Source organism: Ovis aries, chromosome 20 (assembly GCF_016772045.2).
Source record: "Ovis aries strain OAR_USU_Benz2616 breed Rambouillet chromosome 20, ARS-UI_Ramb_v3.0, whole genome shotgun sequence".
Lineage (NCBI taxonomy): Eukaryota > Metazoa > Chordata > Mammalia > Artiodactyla > Bovidae > Ovis > Ovis aries.
Window position 1 is genome coordinate 26,026,683 of NC_056073.1, and position 20,948 is coordinate 26,047,630.

Consider the following 20,948-nt stretch of genomic DNA (forward strand, 5'->3'; position numbering starts at 1 on the left):
ATCATGAGAAACACTGGGCTGGAAGAAGCACAAGCTGGAATCAAGATTGCTGGGAGAAATATCAATAACCTCAGATATGCAGATGACACCACCCTTATGGCAGAAAGTGAAGAGGAACAAAAAAGCCTCTCGATGAAAGTGAAAGAGGAGAGTGAAAAAAGTGGCTTAAAGCTCAACATTCAGAAAACTAAGATCATGGCATCCAGTCCCATCCCTTCATGGGAAATAGATGGGGAAACAGTGGAAACCGTGTCAGATTTTATTTTTGGGCTCCAAAATCACTGCAGATGGTGACTGTAGCCATGAAATTAAAAGACGCTTACTCCTTGGAAGAAAAGTTATGACCAACTTAGATAGCATATTAAAAAGCAGAGACATTACTTTGCCAACTAAGGTCCGTCTAGTCAAGGCTATGGTTTTCCAGTGGTCATGTATGGATGTGAGAGTTGGACTGTGAAGAAGGCTGAGTGCCAAAGAATTGATGCTTTTGAACTGTGGTGTTGGAGAAGACTCTTGAGAGTCCCTTGGACTGCAAGGAGATCCAATCAGTCCATTCTGAAGGAGATCAGCCCTGGGATTTCTTTGGAAGGAATGATGCTAATGCTGAAGCTCCAGTACTTTGGCCACCTCATGCGAAGAGTTGACTCATTGGAAAAGACTCTGATGCTGGGAGGGATTGGGGGCAGGAGGAGAAGGGGGCGACAGAGGATGAGATGGCTGGATGGCATCACTGACTCCGATGGACATGAGTCTGAGTGAACTCTGGGAGTTGGTGATGGACAGGGAGGCCTGGCATGCTGCACTTCATGGGGTCGCAAAGAGTCAGACACGACTGAGCAACTGAACTGAATCTATGTCAATAGATGAGTCAAAATATGGAGTGATTATTTAAATACTAGTAATTTAAATTTATATATGTAAAAATTTTTAATGACTCCTTCCTCATCAATCTAGATCATAAAAATAGGCTAAATAAGGATTTCAACTATCAGAGTCAATCTTAGAAGACAAAGTAGGTAGGTGGAAAATCCTATAACTGGAGAGCGTTACTCTCTTCCTCCTGCACCTCACTGCTTAGTCTAAAATATATCACCATGGACAGTAGGCCTCCAAAACTGAAATGAACTGTGGCTTTGTAAACAGAATATGGACTCTGGAGTCAGAAACTCTACTGTTTGCTGGTTGGGCAGTTTCAGATGTCTTAGTCTTAAAGGATTTCATTGAGAAGATTATTGGGGATTAAATGTGTTGGTCCTTGGAAAGTATCTACTACAGAGCTATATTGGGGAAGGAAATGGCAACCCACTACAATATTCTTGCCTGTGAAATCTCATGGAGAAATGAGCCTGGCAGGCTACAGTCCATGGGGTCGCAAGTCAGGTATGACTTAGCAACTAAATCACCACAGAGCCTTATGGTTCCGAAACACTTAATAAAAGGGGGTTTTACTTCTCTCTTTGTCCTCCACAATGGCTTGTGAAATCCCATTCACTGGCTCATTCTTCCTCGCACCACAACCTCTTAGCTTTCCCTTATTACATTTAACTCCATTGCCTCAGCTTCATGATTCACCCTCCATTTGTTTCAAGGAACATAGAAATGTTTTTCACTTTTAATCATCAAACATTTATTAAGTCCCTAACTGCCTCAAGAGTTACAAAGATGAATGAAACACAATCTCTGGTCTCAAAATCCCTGGAAAATTAGAAATTATCCCAGAGCCCAGACAGAGTAAGTTCCCTTCCAGTATCCTAAGTTTAAGATCCTCCAAAGTATTCTGAAATCTTTACAGCCTCTTGGTTCCCTTCTTCCTTTCCTCCTGCCTCTAAGTTCTAGTTCTTTGTTATGACACACATTCCAGAACTTTCATAGGCCATACTCCTGTAGTCTGCTTAGGTCTGATCAACCTGAGCCACACGATTCCTCTGTGACTCTCTGCATCCTTGTTTACAAGGGCCTCCCCCACATCCAAGTTCATACTGCTCAGAAACAGTGAGCTTGGGGTGTTTTTTTTTATCTTGATTGCCCTCTGACAAAGAAATCCAGATGACACAGAACCCACTGAGGACAATACCTGGAACATGGCAGTCTTGGGTATGGACTGACACCTTCTCTGAGGCCTTCTTGACCCTACTGGCTCAGGAGTCTTCTCTTTGGGAATTTTAATACAACTGCTTTCCTTTCCTTGCCTGCTTTCTTTCAAATCAATATCCTTTCTTTCACTCTCATTGATTTCTCTGGAAGCCTGAGGAAAACAAACCCACATTCAACCTGTAGCCTGAGTGCTGATTTCTCCTTCGGTTTCTGGAGTAGGAATTGGTCAAAGAAAATAGCTATTTTCTGGAGAAACAGGAAAATTCCTCAGTCTTTTATCTCACTGCCTGTAATATTGCTAACTTTATAATCTTCCTCCATTCTTCCTCTTATTTTCTTTAGGAAGAGAGAGGAGCATTTTCTTAGTGGTCTAACATAAGAACATTCCAGGCACCATTCAAGAGGCTTGATCCAATATCCTATGTGTTTATTCCTTCCTCTCCTAAGGATTATTTCATATCAGATATGAAATTGTTACTTTCATGATAGAGATCAAACTATTTGCTCTTCATTTTAGTGGTATATTAAGAGCAAATCTCTGATATTTGGTAAGAGAATTTTCTCTTCTGACCTAATACATAGAAGACTCAGCAAACGTTTTCCTAATTTGCCCTAATTGGAGGTGTATTGTTACATCTTGAGGTGAATTCACATACTGCTTTTTTGCAGTATCCTTAATCTTGGTGTAATGTTCTTAGCCCTTCGAAGTCTAATTTTCTTCAGCATTTTTCACAGTCATAGTCAGATTTATGGTTGGTTCTTTAATTCATGCATTCCTCCCATTCTCTCTCCCATCCTCCCTCATTCCTACCTTTGTTTTCTCTCTCTCTTTCCATCTTTCCTTCTTTTCTTCCTTCACCAAAAGCCTCCACAGTCTATGCTCTTCATAACCACAGCAATATAATCTTGTTAAGATTCTCTCTTTAGTGACACATAAACACACACTAAGGTAAGAAAGTCTCACTGCGCTCTCTCCTACTGACCACAGTAGCAACCCTCATAAATATTTATCTTATAATGAAGGACTTGGTAAGTGATGTTTGAGGGGTCTTTTTCAATAAGAAATTTCTTTCCTCTGCTGTGACTTGCATTAGTATGAACTGAATGACCTACAGTCAAATTTTGTGATCACCCATGAAAAAATTTTGAGCATTCATTTTTTATATATGTATATAAAAATTTTATGAACACACTACTAATACATAAAGAAAACAGAAAGTCTATAAAATTTTAAGTTATAAGTTACATAAAAATAAAACTAATATTTCTTTCTAACATCCCAATGGATTTCTTTACATGCCACTGGTTCCGCTAACCATCTCTCACCCACAGAGTAAGGAGTTCAATGAGGAGGAAATCTGTCAGATTTCCCACTCTAAACCAAGGGTACAAGCATCTGAGGGTCTTAGTATCTGACCAAAAGGACCAACAGAAAAGCCAAGAAATGGGAGGGAAAATATGTGGGGACAAAAAGATGATGAAAAAGGAAGAACAGAGTTGAGGTAGCACAAAAGGGAGGGGGGGTGGTGTAGGGGAAATGTCTATCTGTACGTAAGAGGTGCCCAGAAGTTGTCTCTGATAATGACCAGGTCTAAATAAACAGGCTACAGGTGAGTTTTCATTTCAGAAATAGTTTTGGCTGTTATCCTGACTCTACTGGGATTTGCCATTCTCGCTATTTTGTTAACAAGATGGACACGGCGCAAGCAAAATGGTGAGTAACAATGAGTGAAAATGGAGATTCTCTATGAAAGCCACAGAGGTAGGAATGTCAAGATTCAGTCTGAGTTTGTTCCTATTTACCAGATAGCTAGAGAATTTGCCAGTATTCTGGAAATCCATTTCAATACATGTAATCTCTGACCTATTAGTGATTCCCCCTGAATCTCACATTACAGAAAAAAAAAAAAATCACATTGAGTTTAACAAGAGAAATAATATGAATAGTCTAAAAGAAAGTTATCTGAGCTCCAAGAGAAATTACCTTAGGAAAAGAAAACAGAAGAGAGAAGGCACTACACTAGCAGATACCACTGGTTAATATTATACAGAAAGAATTCAATATTTTTAGTGATTAGGGAGCTGATAAGAAGAAACAAATATACGGTAATAGTTGTCAGTGAAACAGAGATATGGCTTAGATCTACATTGACCTATTCCTGTGCCATGAGACACCTTCAGGAATTTTCTTAGCATCTTTCCCACTTCCTTCTAGTCAACTGCTGCTGCTGCTGTTAAGTTGCTTCAGTCGTGTCCGACTCTATGCGACCCCATAGATGGCAGCCTACCAGGCTCCCCCTTCCCTGGGACTCTCCAGGCAAGAACACTGGAGTGGGTTGCCATTTCCTTCTCCAATGCATGAAAGTGGAAAGTGAAAAGTGAAAGTGAAAGTCGCTCAGTCATGTCTGACTCTTCGCGATCCCATGGGCTGCAGCCTACCAGGCCCCTTTGTCCATGGGATTTCGCATCCCCTCCTTATTTCTCATATTCAGTGCCTACAAACTCTCAGAGAATAGTAAGTCATATGGAAGGACAAACAAAACAAGGCTGACTGGAGGCATGGGAAAAAAGGTAGGAACCAGTAATGCATGATGTCAAGACCATTTGGGGAGCAAAGAAGCATGGCTTAGAGTGAGGAGAGTTGAAACAGGATAAACAACACCTCTCACAAGTGGCTAATAGAAATATTTTTGCTTAATTCTTCCACAGAAATTGATATCTCAAGATACAGTTCTGAACAAAGTAAGTACTTATACCCATGAGAAAAAGAAAGTAAGCATTTATGAAATTTCCATAAATCAGGGACCAAATCTGTCTTGTTTACCACTGCATTTCCAGCACCTTGCATAGTGCATCATTCCATGAACTGAACTTCTAAGTTACTGGGAGAATTTCGCCAAGAGGAAAAAGCAACTTTGAGAGCCCTTTTGATTATTATTCAGCCCAGATAATATTATGAAAATGGTGACTGGTGTGGTCATTAGCATAATCTCCTGTTACTTATGCACAGTCCTTAGTTCCTACAAAGTAAATTAATTTCCCATCATTACCTGTTATCAGGAGTTCATGTCTACTTTAGGTCTCAGAGTCTTAAAGCCCCACTAATTTTCAAGATGCAAAATCATGGAGCGCTCTCTCCTTTTTCTTCCAGGTGCTGGTCTGTTGGACTATGAGGATGACAGAGGTAAATAAACTAGGAAATACTAGAGAAAAACTAGGAAAGTGTTCCTGAGAGGATAAAATGGGCTCATCTCCCTTTGAGCATGATTTAGTACATAGCATGCCTTTTGTTGTTATAATTTCCAACTGCCAAATCATCTCCTTCTGCATATACAAATATGTGAAAGATTGTGTATTTTTTTCTGAGAAAAGACAAATATGTTCCCTTCTTAAGACCACTAAAAGAATTCTTTCCAGTTGCTTTTAATCCCAAGATCTTGGAAAGGTTAATGAACTTTTGAAATGAAACAATTACCTGGATGTGTAAAATGAGAATAAAATACATAATTCATGAGCTGTCATGAAGCAGCATACATGAGGATACTTTATAAGGTATAAAGTATAATAGGTGAGCACAACTTATATTTTTTTATCTTCATATTATAAGATAAAATTGATACACAAAGGGTTAAGATACTTATCCAAATTCACCTAGCAAAGGAAGGAGTTGAATAGTGAAGCCAATTTGCGGCCCTGAACTCAATATTCACACTCTTACATCTTACTATCCAAAAGTGATTTAAGACAAAAAAAGGCTTATTTTATACTATTTATTATTATAAAGAGAGTTACACTCTGTCCCTCAAATCAGAACGTGTGGTCTGACATGAGTGATAAAATGAAATGATAAAGCTTATTTGAAATAAAACACTCAGAAATCCAATAATTCTAAAGAGATTCCAAGACACACTCTACTTCTTTGTAAGGACACACAACACACACACACTACAAGCACATAGATTCATATCCCCAAGAGGAAAGAAAAGAGTGGGTAACTTGGTCACTTTGCTTGTCCCACATTTGGACTCTTGGCCCATTTCCCCTCTTCTTATCTCTATGATTCATCTGTCTCGACCAGCAAGATTGAGGAGCAAAGGGCCCTGATAATTTCCTCTTTCTTTTCTGAAACAGAATCCAAAGAAAATGAGAATATCTGGGAAACTAGAAAAGTCTCTTAGAAGCTAGATTGAAACTAATGATGAAACATTTCTTGATGGGCTGTTAGTTAACTTAATCTGTTTTTTCCCCCAAAAGATTTTTCTTCTCCAAGAGCTAAAAGAGGAAGAGGTAAATAGATTTTCACCTAATAAGAAAATAATGTAGGCATGGTTGTCAAGGTAGAATCTCATTATATTTTCCTCTTCTTTTTTAGGATTCCAGAATTTATACTCAACAGAAAGTGGTAAATAAATTAGATCCTAGCTTGCTAAGGAATTAATACAGAAATTGCTTATGAGAAATTAAGAATCTTTTTTTTCCTTCAATCCTCTAGACATTTCATATGATGATCGAGGTAAGTCTATTTAGAGATTATGGTAAAATTAAAGGAAAATCTATACTTTTTTCCTGTTATACATGAAGGGCTATAAAACCTACCCAGGTAAAAGATAAGAAACCAAAATAACATATAGAAGATTGTGACATTCAGAAATGTTCACCTTCACACTGTGAGACACTTTTTCCCAAGTGCTATTCAATTCCTCGTCTATTTACTTCCTAACTGGTTTAAGAAAAGTAATCTGAGTAACTCAGGAGAAATTCAGTATTTTAGAGCTCAGAAATGCTAAATATTCAGTGAGTCTTTCTTAATATAAGTGCTAAGAAACAAAAGAATAAACCCCTGAAAATTCAGCACATTAGGATATGATCTGTGCATGGAATGCACTGAATTTATTTTTAATGTTATTAACTTCTAAAGCAAATGTAGCATTTTCTATCTTTAAAATATCCATAGAATTATAAGAAACAAGTAGCATTAATGGAAAGCAGGGATTTTGTGTGTTTTAGTCTTAATTCACATTACAAAGACAATCAAGTATCTCCTCCAACAAGTGAGCTCATATAAATGCTCATATAAATGAGCAAAGCACTCATTTTCAGAAAAAGAGCTGGGAAAAAAAAATACATGCTGCCTTCACAGTTCTGGGTGGATCTTTAACTACTTCAGTAAAAGAACAAATGATACCATTAAGCAACATAATTTAAGTCACTTCCAGAGTGCCAATATTATTTATTTTTACATTTTCATGAAAATAACAGTGATAATATGACAAGTTTTGTGTAATAGTGATAACACGTCAAGCTTTGTATGTCTCTGGAGCTTTTGTAGCAAATCTATTTCTATAAAATCACTAAGAAACAAGTTTTAGATGAAAGGATATACATTCAATCACAATAAGCATACGCATATGGATTCATTATAATTTGCATTATCATCACTGAACTTGAATTTTCAATCAGCTGAGTGAAACTTTTTCCTTTTTTTCTCTTATTTAGCCTCAACTTATTTTATAGCTAATATGTACTGTTTTAGTGTTTTCATTATTTCTTCTCACTGCACTTATTTACCTTAATTAACCTTTGCTGCCCCTTTTTTTTCCCTTTGGGCTTGTTATTTGGCTCATAAACTAAGGCATGAAGAGATTTTGCCTTAGTTTCTTGCTTACTTGGATACTGAGGGTGTTGATTGAGTAATCCTCCATAATGATATCAAAACTATAGAAACAGAAAATTCAAAATGACTTTTCTTTGTTTTGTGTTTTTAGAGGGATACAACAGAAATTATAGTGAGTATCCTCTTATTTCTCAATAAAAGTGCATTTCCCATTAAGTAACATTTCCCTAGGTTGTTAAAGGTTTGGGGAAAGAGAAATCCTATCGGTTTATATGACTACTAAGCATTAGACAAGGTCACCCAGTGCTGGTTTACAATGATCTGTCAGTAGCACGTTTCCAAACTGACTGAAAGGAAAGGAAAAAAAAAATTAGAGAAAGTGTTGAATGTGAGAAAAAGGAAGTGATAAACAGGGAGAAGAGAAAAAGAGACAGAAAGGAGAACAGAAAAAAATGCAAGCCACAAGTTTCATAGGAATAGCATCCATCTACTAAAACACAAAACCCTTTACAGAGATTGAAGGGATGAGAGATCTGCTGGACATGACTTCCAATGCCCACCACCAAGTCAGTGGATCTCCCTCAGCCAGGGCTTCATCTCCTGAAGAGCTGCAATGACTGAAGCTAATAGGCCAAGGTTAGGGATCCAAATTCTGATGATTTGCCTCCTGTGTCCCTGTGTTGTGTGTGTTTTAGTGCCATCAACCAGCTCCCTCGGTAAGTTCTTTGTGACTTTCTTTCAATTCTACTCTCATCTGGTTTGCAAGTCCTGAAGTTCCTGTATTTGATTTTTTCTCTTAAAGAAGTTTTAAAAATAAAGGATACAAATAATTAACACTTGTAAACCCACACCCTAAATTTGATAACTGGTATTATTTTTGTCTTAATTCTTAACTGGCAGGTAGAAATCTTATGTCTCCATTTATAGATCTATTCTACTCTCTCCTCTTCCCAAAGAGTTATAAGTGTATTATAAATCTTTAATTTATTTTCACATATTTATATAATCTCTCTGTAACACTTAACACATAGTATTGTTTTGCATACATTTTTTAAAATTTTACTAAAATGGCATCATTCTAAAACCATCATTACAACCTGCTTTTTCCCAAAAAAACATGGTAATACTGAAATATATAGAAATCCAAATTATGCATTTTAATCATTGAATGATATTCTAGCTTGCAAATATACATTATTTTTATTTTTTCCCCTACTGATACATTCTTAACATTTCCAATTTCTTCTGTCACAAATAATACTATAAAATGTCCTTCTGTAAGGGGAAAATAGTTTATTCAAGGTACCTACCCTGAAGTGAGATGAATGAATCACACTGTGTATGAACATTCACGTAAGTTAGGGATATTTTAAGTTTACTATTGTGTGAGTTCCATGGTAGTTACACATAGCAAAATGTGCTATATGTGAAGCATAGCAAAATGTATAAAAGTTTCCCATTTCCCTGCATCAATTCAAACCTAGATTTTGTCATACTTTTACACTACTGCGACTTTGATAAGTTAAATTACTTTTTTACAGTCATAGATGTATATAAATGTTTGGGCATCTTTCAGGTTTAGCATTGCTGGCTTCATCCTGTGCCTTTCTTCTTTTACTTTGGCCCAAAGACAATCCTTTAGTGGTTCTTTAAGCCCCATGTGTGTGTAAAAATTTTTCTAAGCCTTTGTATGACTGAAAATAGTTTTTCTTCACCCTCAGCCTTAAACAAGAGTTAAGCTGAGTAAATAATTAACAATTATTTTTTCTCACACTTTGAAGATTTAGTCCATTGTCTTCTGGCATTTACTATTGCTGATAAGAATATGCTACTATTTTGATGACTGTACCTAAGTAAATATGGTTTTAAGATTTTATCCTTACAGTCTGCATTTTAATTTATACATATATTAATTAAACATATATATAAAAGCCACTGGCTTCCCCAGTGGCTCAGCAGCAAAGCATTCACCTGCAGTGTAGGATCTACACTGCATCTATCTAACAAACTATAGTCTCTTCTTCTAAAATAACTGTCAAATATGTGTAAAGACTCTCCTCACAGCTTCAGGTCTGGTAATGTCTCTTTCATATTCCTCATTTGCATTAGTTAACTTCAGCTCCTATAATAGGTAAATCTTAGACTTTCAGTGATTCTAATCATAAAATCCCATTATTCTGTAATATCAAATATGCCTGGTTCATGTTTAGCTCTTCTGTTAGCAATGACTTAAGCATTTAAGTTCATCCTATATCTCCACCATCTTTACCTTATGGCTTCTAAGTTCATCTTGCCTACCTTAAGTGAGCAGAGGAGAAAAGCTTTTAGATCATGAGTGGGAGACTTTTATGGATAAGCCTGGATGTTGTCACACATCACTTCCAAATAATTGGCTAGAATTCAATCATATGTCTAAACCTAATGGCAAGGGAATCTGGGGGCAATAGTCTAACTATGCTGTATTAATTTTCTATTGCTATTATAACAAAATGCCACAAATTTAATGGCTTCAAACAACACAAATTTATTATTTTATAGTTCTATAGATTAGAAATCTGACATGTCTTACTTGACTAAAAATCAAGGTGTTAGCAAGGCTGTATTCTTTCTGGAAATTCTAGAAGTCAATCTGTTTCCTTGTTTTTTCAGCCTCTAGAGGCTGCCCACATTCCTTACGGTCCTTGGCTTATGGTCCCCTTCCTCCACCTTCAAAGCTAGTTAAAATAAGCCAAACTTTCACATCATATCACTCTGAACTTTGTTCATTATTACATCTCTCTCTTTGACTCCCTTCAACTTCCTGCTTCTGCTTTTAACACTTCTTGTGAAGACAGCTGAGCGCCGAAGAATTGATGCTTTTGAACTGTAGTATTGGAGAAGACTCTTGAGAGTCCCTTGGACTGCAAGGAGATCCAACCAGTCCATTCTGAAGGAGATCAGCCCTGGGATTTCTTTGGAAGGAATGATGCTAATGCTGAAGCTCCAGTACTTTGGCCACCTCATGCGAAGAGTTGACTCATTGGAAAAGACTGATGCTGGGAGGGATTGGGGGCAGGAGGAGAAGGGGACGACCGAGGATGAGATGGCTGGATGGCATCACTGACTAAATGGACGTGAGTCTGAGTGAACTCCGGGAGTTGGTGATGGACAGGGAGGCCTGGCGTGCTGCGATTCATGGGGTCACAGAGTTGAACATGACTGAGCGACTGAACTGAACTGAACTGAATATTACACTGGGCCTACACAGATCATACAGAATAATCTTTCTTTTTTTAAGATTAACTGATTAGCAACATTAACTCCATTTGCAACCCTGATTCCATGTAATGTAACATATTCACAGATTCTGGGGATTAGGATGTGACCACGGAGGAGAGAGGAGTGAAGGGTTCTATATCATTTCCTTATTTCTCGATGCTTGACCCTGGATGTTTTCCTCAGATTATATCATTCACTAATTCTTTCTCTGTGTTGCTGTTTAGTCACCAAGTTGTGTCCGACCCTTTTACTACCCATGGAGTGTAGCCACCAGGCTCCTCTATTCATGTAGATTTCCCAGGCAAGAATATTGAAGTGGGTTGCCATTTCCTTCTCCAGGGATCCTCCTGACCCATGGATTGAACCTACACCTCCTGCATTGCAGGTGGATTCTTTACCACTGAGCCACTGAGGAAGCCCAAGTCTTTTTTTTTTTTAATTGGAGGCTAATTACTTTACAATATTGTGCTGGTTTTTGCCATACATTCACATGAATTGGCCATGGGTGTACATGTGTTCCCCATCCTGACCCTCCCTCCCACCTCCCTCCCCATCCCATCTCTCAGGGTCATCCTAGTGCACCAGCCCTGAGTGCACTGTCTCATGCATTGAACCTGGACTGGCGATCTATTTCACATATGTTATATACATGTTTCAATGCTATTCTCTCAAATCATCCCACCCTTGCCTTCTCCCACAGAGTCCAACAGTCTGTTCTTCACATCTGTGTCTCTTTTGCTGTCTCGCATATACGGTCATTGTTACCTTCTTTTTAAATTCCATATAAATACGTTAATATACTGTATTGGTGTTTTTCTTTCTGACTTACTTCACTCTGTATAATAGGCTCCAGTTTCATCCACCTCATTAGAATGGATTTAAAGGAATTCTTTTTAATAGCCGAGTAATATTCCATTGTGTATATCTACCATGGCTTTCTTATCCATTCATCTGCCGATGGACATCTAGATTGCTTCCATGTCCTGGCTATTATAAACCATGCTGCGATGAACATTGGGGTACATGTGTCTCTTTCAATTCTGGTTTCCTCGGTGTGTATGCCCAGCAGGGGGATTGCTGGGTCATATGGCAGTTCTATTCTCAGCTTTTTAAGGAATCTCCACACTGTTCTCCATAATGGCTGTACTAGTTTGCATTCCCACCAATAGTGTAAGACGGTTCTTTTCCTCCACACCCTCTCTAGCATTTATTGTTCATAGACTTTTGGATAGCAGCCATTCTGACTAGCGTGAGATGGTACCTCATTGTGGTTTTGATTTGCATTTCTCTGATAATGAGTGATGTTGAGCATCTTTTCATGTATTTGTTAGCCATTTGTATGTTTTCTTTGGAGAAATGTCTGTTTCATTCTTTGGCCCATTTTTTGATTGGGTCACTTATTTCTCTGGAATTGAGCTGCAGGAGTTGCTTGTGTATTTTTGAGATTAATTCTTTGTCAGTTGCTTCATTTGCTATTATTTTCTCCCATTCTGAAGGCTGTCTTTTCACCTTGCTTATAGTTTTCTTTGTTGTGCAAAAGCTTTTAATTTTAATTAGGTCCCATTTGTTTATTTTTGCTTTTATTTCCATTACTCTGGGAGGTGGGTCATAGAGGATCCTGCTGCAATTTATGTCAGAGAGTATTTTGCCTATGTTTTCCTCTAGGAGTTTTATGGTTTCAGGTCTTACATTTAGATCTTTAATCCATTTTGAGTTTATTTTTGTGTATGGTGTTAGAAAGTGTTCTAGTTTCATTCTTTTCAAGTGGTTGACCAGTTTTCCCAGCACCACTTGTTAAAGAGATTGTCTTCTCCATTATATATTCTTGCCTCCTTTGTCAAAGATAAGGTGTCCACAGGTGCATGGATTTATCTCTGGACTTTCTGTTTTGCTCCACTGATCTATTTTTCTGTCTTTGTGCCAGTACCATACTGTCTGATGACAGTTGCTATATAGTATAGCTTGAAGTCAGGTAGGTTGATTCCTCCAGTTCCATTTTTCTTTCTCAAGATTGGGAAGCCCAACTCTTTCTCTGAGTCTCTTCTCTGTTTATCCACCTAATGATTTTTATAATTTAATGACTACATTTTCTACATTTGTTCATTCCATTTTATTCTCTATCAAATATAGCTTCTTCTGAATTAATGTTATTCTGCTTTATGGATTCTATCCTTTATTAACTTCCCTTGTGGCTCAGCTGGTAAAGAATCCAGCTGCAATGTGGGAAACCTAGGTTAAATCCCTGGGTTGGGAAGATCCCGTGGAGAAGGGAAAGGCTACCCAATCCAGTATTCTGGCCTGGAGAATTCCATGGACATAGTCCATGGGGTCACAAAGAGCTGTACATGACTAAGTGACTTACACTTCACTTCACTATTTGAAAATCTCTTTTGAATTGCTCTTCCTTCATGTGTTGTCCCATTTGTTGTGGCTACTGTCTATCACAACAATATATTCTGACTTCTGTCTGTGAGCTCACTGGTTATCATCTGTTTGAGTTTCTCATAAATCTTTGTTGTATAATAATCCTATTACTGCACAGACTTTATAGGCCAGTTTTTGTAAGTTTATACATGCATAGTTTCTTCCCTACACGATGGATTCAAATGTGGGCTCTATACCTGAACTCAGCTTACACTGAAGTTCTACCATTGCTGATGACTCCATTTCCAACCATGGCCTGGTGCAAACAGGTCATTTCCTGGCATATATCACCTAACCAACAGGTGAGAATTAATGGTGCCCTTTTCACAGACTGAGCTTTTGTGAGACTTAGATATATAAGAAGACTAGTCCCAGGCTCTTAAAATGCATAAGACACATGGCCTTCATTTTTGTTTCTGATCGGCTGTTGATATCCCAGCTTCCTGTTAAGATACATGAGTGATGAAACTTCCAATTAACTATCCAAAATATGGACTACCTCTTGATATATTATTCTAGGAGACTTTTTTTCCTAGTTTTCAAACTCAGCTCTATATTTTAAATTTTTAAGAAATATTGTGCCCAACTTTTCCAAGTGATTAGAGAAGCAGGTGAAATATCCATCTTGACAGTGAGCCTTGACATTTTATCTTCTAACGTTCAGGTACATCCTGTCTTTTCTTGTTATTCAGCATTCCCATAGGACACAAATGATTTTGAAATGGAAACCCTTTGTTGACGCAGTTATATAGTAATGATTTTGTGCAACAAATGATCTTTCAAAGGAGAAAATAAGACAAATAAAATTAAGGAGAGGGAAAAGGAAGAAGAGGAGAGACAAGAAGGAACAGGGGAAAGGACAAAAGCAGCAGGATCAGAAATGAAAGAAGACATGGAGGCAGGAAAGTTTCCACGGTCTGAGAAACTATTAATCCCCGAAACCGTGTTATTCTTTTAACAAAAGAAATTAAATGATGGATTGCATAGATCTTGCAATCCTGTCCTATCTTAAGACTATTACTGATAGAATAAATAAAATCTGAAGTTCATACCCAAAGAGCAATCCATAGATGGATATCTATCTTCCCACCAGATGGCACTGCAACTGATAATAAAAAAAGGAATGTGACCTGTTTCCATAATCTCTTCCTAACATAGTAGCTATAGAATCTAAGTTCTCCCTGAGACACACTGATCTTTTTCTGTTTTCTTTTAGCACAGTCTCAATCCAATATTGGTAAGTTCCTTTCAGTTTAGTCGCTCAGTCATGTCCGACTCTTTGTGACCCCATGGATTGCAGCATGCCAGGCTTCCCTGTCCATCACCAAATCCTGGAGCTTACTCAAACTCATGTCCATTGAGTCAATGATGCCATCCAACCATCTTATCCTCTGTTGTCCCCTTTTCCTTCTGTCTTAAATCTTTCCCAGCATCGGGGTCTTTTCCAATGAGTCAGTTCTTCACATCAGGTGGCCAAAGTATTGGAGTTTCACCTACAGTGTCAGCCCTTCTAATGAATATTCAGGACTGATTTCCTTTAAGATTGACTGATTGGATCTTCTTGCAGTCCAAGGGACTCTCAATAGTCTTCTCCAACATCACAGTTCAAAAGCATCAATTCTTCAGTGCTCAACTTTCTTTATAGTCCAACTCTCACATCCATACATGACTACTGGAAAAACCAGAGCTTTGACTAGATGGACATTTGTTGGCAAGTAATGTCTCTGCTTTTTAATATGTTGTCTAGGTTGGTCATAGCTTTTCTTCCAAGGAGGAAACGCCTTTTAATTTCATGGCTGCAGTCACAAACTGCAGTGATTTTGGAGCCCCCCAAAAAATAAAGTCTGTCTCTGTTTCCACTGTTTCCCCATCTATTTTCCATGAAGTGATGGGACTGGATGCCAGGATCTTAATTTTCTGAATGTTGAATTTTAAGCCAACTTTTTCACTTTTCTCTTTCACGTTCATCAAGAGGTTCTTCAGTCCTTCTTCACTTTCTGCCATAAGGGTGGTGTCATCTGCATATCTGAGGTTATTGATATTTCTCCCGGCAATCTTGATTCCAGCTTGTGCTTCATCAGCCCAGCATTTCACATGATGTACTCTGCATATAAGTTAAATAAGCAGTTTACATCTTCTTTATATCTACCATTTACATTTACCAGGTACTTTACATCTTCTTAATAACCCTATGAAGTAGACATCATTACAAATGATCTATTTTAAGTGAACAAACTTAGGTGCAAAAAAGGAGTTAAGCAGTCTGTGCAGGGTCACACAGTTAGCAAGTAAAAGAATGAGGATGTAAATTCAAGCATTCTAGCACCTAATCCCCCACAGTACCTAAACAGAACTAATTAGGGTCCCATTTTTAAGAGTTTCATGAGAATTATGTGCTTTTTAAATCAATTAATTCAGACTTTTGTAGGTTTTTATTATTCCTCAGTGTCTATTCCAAGAATCTTATTTAAGTCTTCTTTCTATTTCTCAATTCAGGAAAGAGAAATGAGAGCAACTGAGTAAAAACAAAGGTGAACATAGGGCAACTAAAGAAAGTTTAGCTAAGACTAAGGTCTTCCAAGCTCCCTGAAGAGTTTCAACCTTTACAAAGACTGAAAAGAAAGAGTAAATGGCCTCCATGCTCATCGCTTGTCCTAAACATTTTTCTGGGCTTCAGTCACAGCACTAAAGCACAGGATCTTTAAAAATCTGTGACCAAATCTCACCACAGGTGGAACAGAGAATTGGGTGCTCCCTCAGGAGGGAAGAGTGAGAGTCTTTTCCTCATGCTTCTCTTCAAAAAGGAATTAACTCTAATGTTTTTAAGCAGCTGACCTCAAGGATTTATCTGTGTGTCCATTTAACGGAGCTCAGGGATTGAGCATGTTCCCAGTTGTTTCTCCACCATGAAGAATGTCAGCCCTTTTGCTTCTCCATTATCGTAGATTTTATCAGTTAATGATGAAAGGCCCAGGAATATAGGACTTCAGTCTGTGAATTCAGACTAAGTAAATCATTAAAAGTTGAGCCAAAAAGTGTTGTTAAACCCTATTATTTTAGAGATTCATTAAATAAGGTCCTGAAGATAATGAAAATTATCAAATTTCATATAGCAATTTAAAATTTAACAAAGCGAGTAAGACAAATGCTTATCTTTTCTGCAATGAATATAGTGAGGATTCATTCTACCGAAGTTTGTATGTTACTATTACTGTCATAATTATTATCATTAATAATTATCACAAACTTTCTCTATAACTTATTTTATAAGAACACTCCAAAGATCAATGGAAAAGAATAGGAAAAAAAAATGAGTTTACAAGTAGGAAAGAAATTACTTTTTAAAAGAATATTCCAGGAAGAATAGAAAGAGGAGAAAATTGAGTGGGGTACAGAGGAAAGTGCACTAACTTAGAGTCAGAGACACTGGAGGCTAAAACTGCCTATAATTTTTTGGATATTCAGGCACAGACCTTTGCCTCTCTTGGTCTTGGTTTTCTTTTTTATAAAAGAAACATGGCCTTTCTTTGATTCTTGAAGCTATCACATTTTGGAGAGGATACTTTCCAAACTGAAAAGAGAAAAGTGTAAGGAATGGAAAATAGGGGAAATAAAAGATGCTGAATAGAATCATTATATTGGGAATACAGTAAGTTTGAATTCTCTCCAAAAAATTTCCACTCCTGGATAGGGTCCAAGAGGAAAGAAGATTCGAGACTTAAAGATTCAAGAGGTGTGGTAACTTGTACCTACTGGAGAATGGAGGGTCTAATGTACAGTTTCTGGAAAGACTTGGCAAATAGGTGGATTATTTAAATAATTAATTCTTGACTGATTTGAATATTTTCTATTGTTCTTTAGTTTTACCGCAAGAATCTGTGAGTAAGTTTTCTTTTTGTTTCAAAATCTAGTTTGTAAGAGCTCTATATAAAATGAGAGGAGATAAAATCATGTGAATTGAATTGCAGCCTAAAAAATTTAGTGAACCTGTGATTTTAAAATGTTGTTCTGGGGACTGCCCTGGTGGTCCAGTGGTTAAGACTCTGCACTTTCACTTCTGGGGACACAGGTTCGATCCCTGGTCAGAGAATTAAGATCTTACACGCCATGCAGCACAGTTAAAAAAAAAAATTAATATGGTTTGTAGGGCTCCTATATTAGGCAGAGGTAATCTCCCTGTCTTATCTGTTCCCTGCTTTAGAGTGACCAGGCTTGAGGCTCACAATTCTCCACCTTCTGTTTCATTAATTATCTTATCTATGTCATATAAAATGCCACCTGTAGATGTATTTTGTTTGAACAGCATAGCATTATTTTAAGTATTGTATTTTGTGTTTTTAAATAGGGTATGCATTTTTCAAGTGGCCAACATCCTCACTAGCCCCATAACTAACATTCATAATTCATGAGAACTTCTGGCTCCTAACAGCAACTAAGTTTGTGATACCCACAAAGATAACCAGTATTGGATTTCTGTCCAATATGGAAAATTTAGCACTTTCTAAGAGAACTAATCCTGACATTTTCATTAAGAAGAGTAACTATTCTCAAACCACATTCTTAATTAAAAAAAAAAAAAAAGCACATAGCAGTACTTGGGCAAGATACTCATGTCATCATTTTTTAGCTACTTCTCCACTCCGAAAGTCAGTAAATGGTTATCTTTCACTATCTTACTTATTGTCTTCACCTAGACAATGCCACAAAACTCTCAGCTTAAAATTTTCCTGTCCTCATTATTCTATAGTACTTTAGGTCAGGAATAGAAAATATATAATATGCATGCCACCTCTGTTCACACTTTTGCTGGTGGCAGACTTCAATAATGGATCATAGTTCTCTTTCCTGCTCATTCCTGCTCAGCCCACATGCAACCTAAAATTCTCCTAATCTCCAGGGAGTTGCTACTTACAATAAGCATACAACTCATATTCTTAATAATATATGTATTTTTAAACTACCTTTATTTGGTAGTGGGCGTGACATGTTACTTTAATTTATACCATTTAGAAAAACTGACATCTCTTCCCAAATGCTGAAGTAGATCTCATCGTTTATGGAAAAAGCTATTATTTCCCACCTAACATAAAAAATAAATAAAAACAGAGTCATAAATATGCAAATGAAAACAAAGACTTACTATACAGCACTGAGGATTATAGCCATTATCTTGTAATAATTTTTAATGGAGCATAATATGTAAAATACTGAGTCACTATGCCATATACCTGAAACTAATGTATTTTAAATCAACTATCTTCAATAAGTATAGCTGGGTTTCCTTGGTGGCTCAGACGGTAAAGCATCTACCTGCAATGTGACAGACCTAGGTTCGATCTCTGGGTCAGGAAGATCCCCTGGAGAAGGAAATGGCAATCCACTCTAGTACTCTTGCCTGGAAAATTCCATGGATGGAGGAGCCTGGCATGATACAGTCAATGGGATAGCAAAAAGTCATACATGACTGAGCAACTTCACTTTATACTTCAATAAAAAAAAGAAAAAGAAATTGTAAACTTTGCAACTCACAATATTTCCTAGTAAATATAATTGTTTAAATAAGACTTCAGCACTCAAACAGTGATAAACAAAGAGAAATAAAAATACATAAACAACAAAGAGCTGAATAGGTTAAAAAAAAAAAAAGGACAAGGTGAGGAAAGTAATAGGGAGCAAGAATATCACTGAAAATCTCTAAACAGGAAAGTTAAAGACCAAAGTAGGTTCTAAGTCCAAGTCATAATTTTATATATATGCAAAACCTTGGGAATTCCATGAGAAAATTAACTCATTTCATTAAAATATTTTGGTTCAGTAAAGAGACTTTTGGCATCTGAAAATAAGATGGGTTTTTCAAGCCAAAAACAACAGTTAAGAGACTGCAAGGTAACTAAGGAAAACAAAAGGATAGTTTCTTTAAGAGTAAAGTCACACAGATTAATAAATCAGAAAAACATACTGAAATGCTCATAATTATGTCCTGTCACCAACATTCAGAACTTTCTAAATGACAGTAAGAAATAAAAGAGAGAAGAAAGTAGAAGAAAAGTAAAATAAAGCAGAATACCTTAAATGCAGTGAAAACTTACTATTTTGCAGAAGAATTTCATTCCTTATAGTCACTGAATATTTCTTTCCATAACATTTCTATTAGAACTTTTCAGCTTTCCTATCAATTATTATGCTTGCTTTTTCACTGCAACATTGCAATGTACATAGACAGGAGATATGATTTCCATTTTAAAGATTAGAAAATAAATGCTTCAAAGGTTTAGTGACTTACCCAGTCAAAGAGCTAGAAAGTAGCAAAGCTAGGACTCTCTAATAATGGATCTTTAACCTCAAGGGTATTTGTACCTTATGCCCTCTGAAAGTCTAAATCTAAGCGGGATTTTATTTGTCAATTTCCTTTCTCTTTTGGTTAAACAGCAAACATTTATTTCTCAAAGTTCTTGTCAATTTTCATCATAGGTGATACAAATGACTTAAAAGCAACTCCAGAACTTTTACGTAAGTTTCCCCTCAACTCAGTTGTTTCCATCTTTTACAAAGTGCCTACCTCTGTGGGACCGGGGAGGGCAGGGGGAGTGCCTACTATTAGGGGACTGCGGGGGAGGGAGTTGAGGAGGCACATAAAAATGGAAGAAAGAGAACAATTACTCACTATTTTATTGCTCTCCTTTCTGGTATGAGGAACTTGATGTTGATTTCAGGATCCCCCTAAGTAACTAATGATTTTCTTATTTTGCAAAGTGGAAATTCTGCTAATGAAAAATAAAGTAATTAACCAAAACGTAAAACAAAATCCCCAGTTCGATGGGGTCATTTAGCAAAAACAAACCTTTAGAAGGATCTGACAGCAAGATGACTGTAAAAATTGAGGAGAATATGATCTTATTGGATTCCTAAGGAAAAGGGTCGAGGGAGATACAGATTCACCTTCTTACTGCCCTCCATGTAAATCTGATATGTAGTAAATGCTTATTCTGAAACTCCATGAAATGTACATTCTTCAGTCAAACTTTTTTCTGTTTACATTTTAGCTGGCACTGTAGGACCCATAAGTAAGTTCTTTTTCTGTATTTTAATCCTCCTGTGTTTTGCATCACTATACTGTTAGAATATGTAAGACGCTCCTATCCCTGGATGTTTTTAACCCCTCCTGCACAATTTGTTAATTCTTTTCTCTTTATTCTCTAATATTATCTTAACAAGCTAGGTTCCTCTGTGAGGACGTACTGTCAGTTTTAATTATATAAAAATTTTGAGATTCGGTGGCAGAGGGAATTATTAGAAAAGTAGGAAGTTTCCTTTCTAAAAATCCCAGTGACACTCAGAGGATAAGGATAGTGAGTTCCAATTGGCTGACCTAGGATACCCAGGATATTGTTGACAGTTGTGTGGAATTTAGCTGCCATCTATGGAGTCACACAGAGTCAGACACGACTGAAGCCACTTAGCAGCAGCAGCAGCAGCAGCAGCAGCTATTATCAGAGTAAATCTGGAAGAAGTGTCCAGATAGCATTTTAAATGATATAACCAAACATTTCTGGTAGAA

At 37.1% G+C, this 20,948-nt stretch overlaps 1 protein-coding gene across 1 annotated transcript in view; it reads left to right on the top strand.

Moving 5' to 3' along the window:
• Nucleotides 1–2,081: 2,081 nt before the first annotated feature.
• The window catches only part of TSBP1 (testis expressed basic protein 1), a 62,530-nt gene continuing 43,663 nt past the window's right edge, over nucleotides 2,082–20,948 (top strand). The window contains exons 1-12 of the mRNA XM_027958552.3: nucleotides 2,082–2,094; nucleotides 3,710–3,808; nucleotides 4,804–4,836; nucleotides 5,246–5,278; nucleotides 6,349–6,381; nucleotides 6,467–6,496; nucleotides 6,587–6,607; nucleotides 7,860–7,880; nucleotides 8,404–8,424; nucleotides 17,252–17,272; nucleotides 19,862–19,900; nucleotides 20,434–20,454. Of these exons, the coding sequence (XP_027814353.2) occupies nucleotides 2,082–2,094; nucleotides 3,710–3,808; nucleotides 4,804–4,836; nucleotides 5,246–5,278; nucleotides 6,349–6,381; nucleotides 6,467–6,496; nucleotides 6,587–6,607; nucleotides 7,860–7,880; nucleotides 8,404–8,424; nucleotides 17,252–17,272; nucleotides 19,862–19,900; nucleotides 20,434–20,454 (385 nt within the window). The remainder of the gene's footprint in view (nucleotides 2,095–3,709; nucleotides 3,809–4,803; nucleotides 4,837–5,245; nucleotides 5,279–6,348; nucleotides 6,382–6,466; nucleotides 6,497–6,586; nucleotides 6,608–7,859; nucleotides 7,881–8,403; nucleotides 8,425–17,251; nucleotides 17,273–19,861; nucleotides 19,901–20,433; nucleotides 20,455–20,948) is intronic.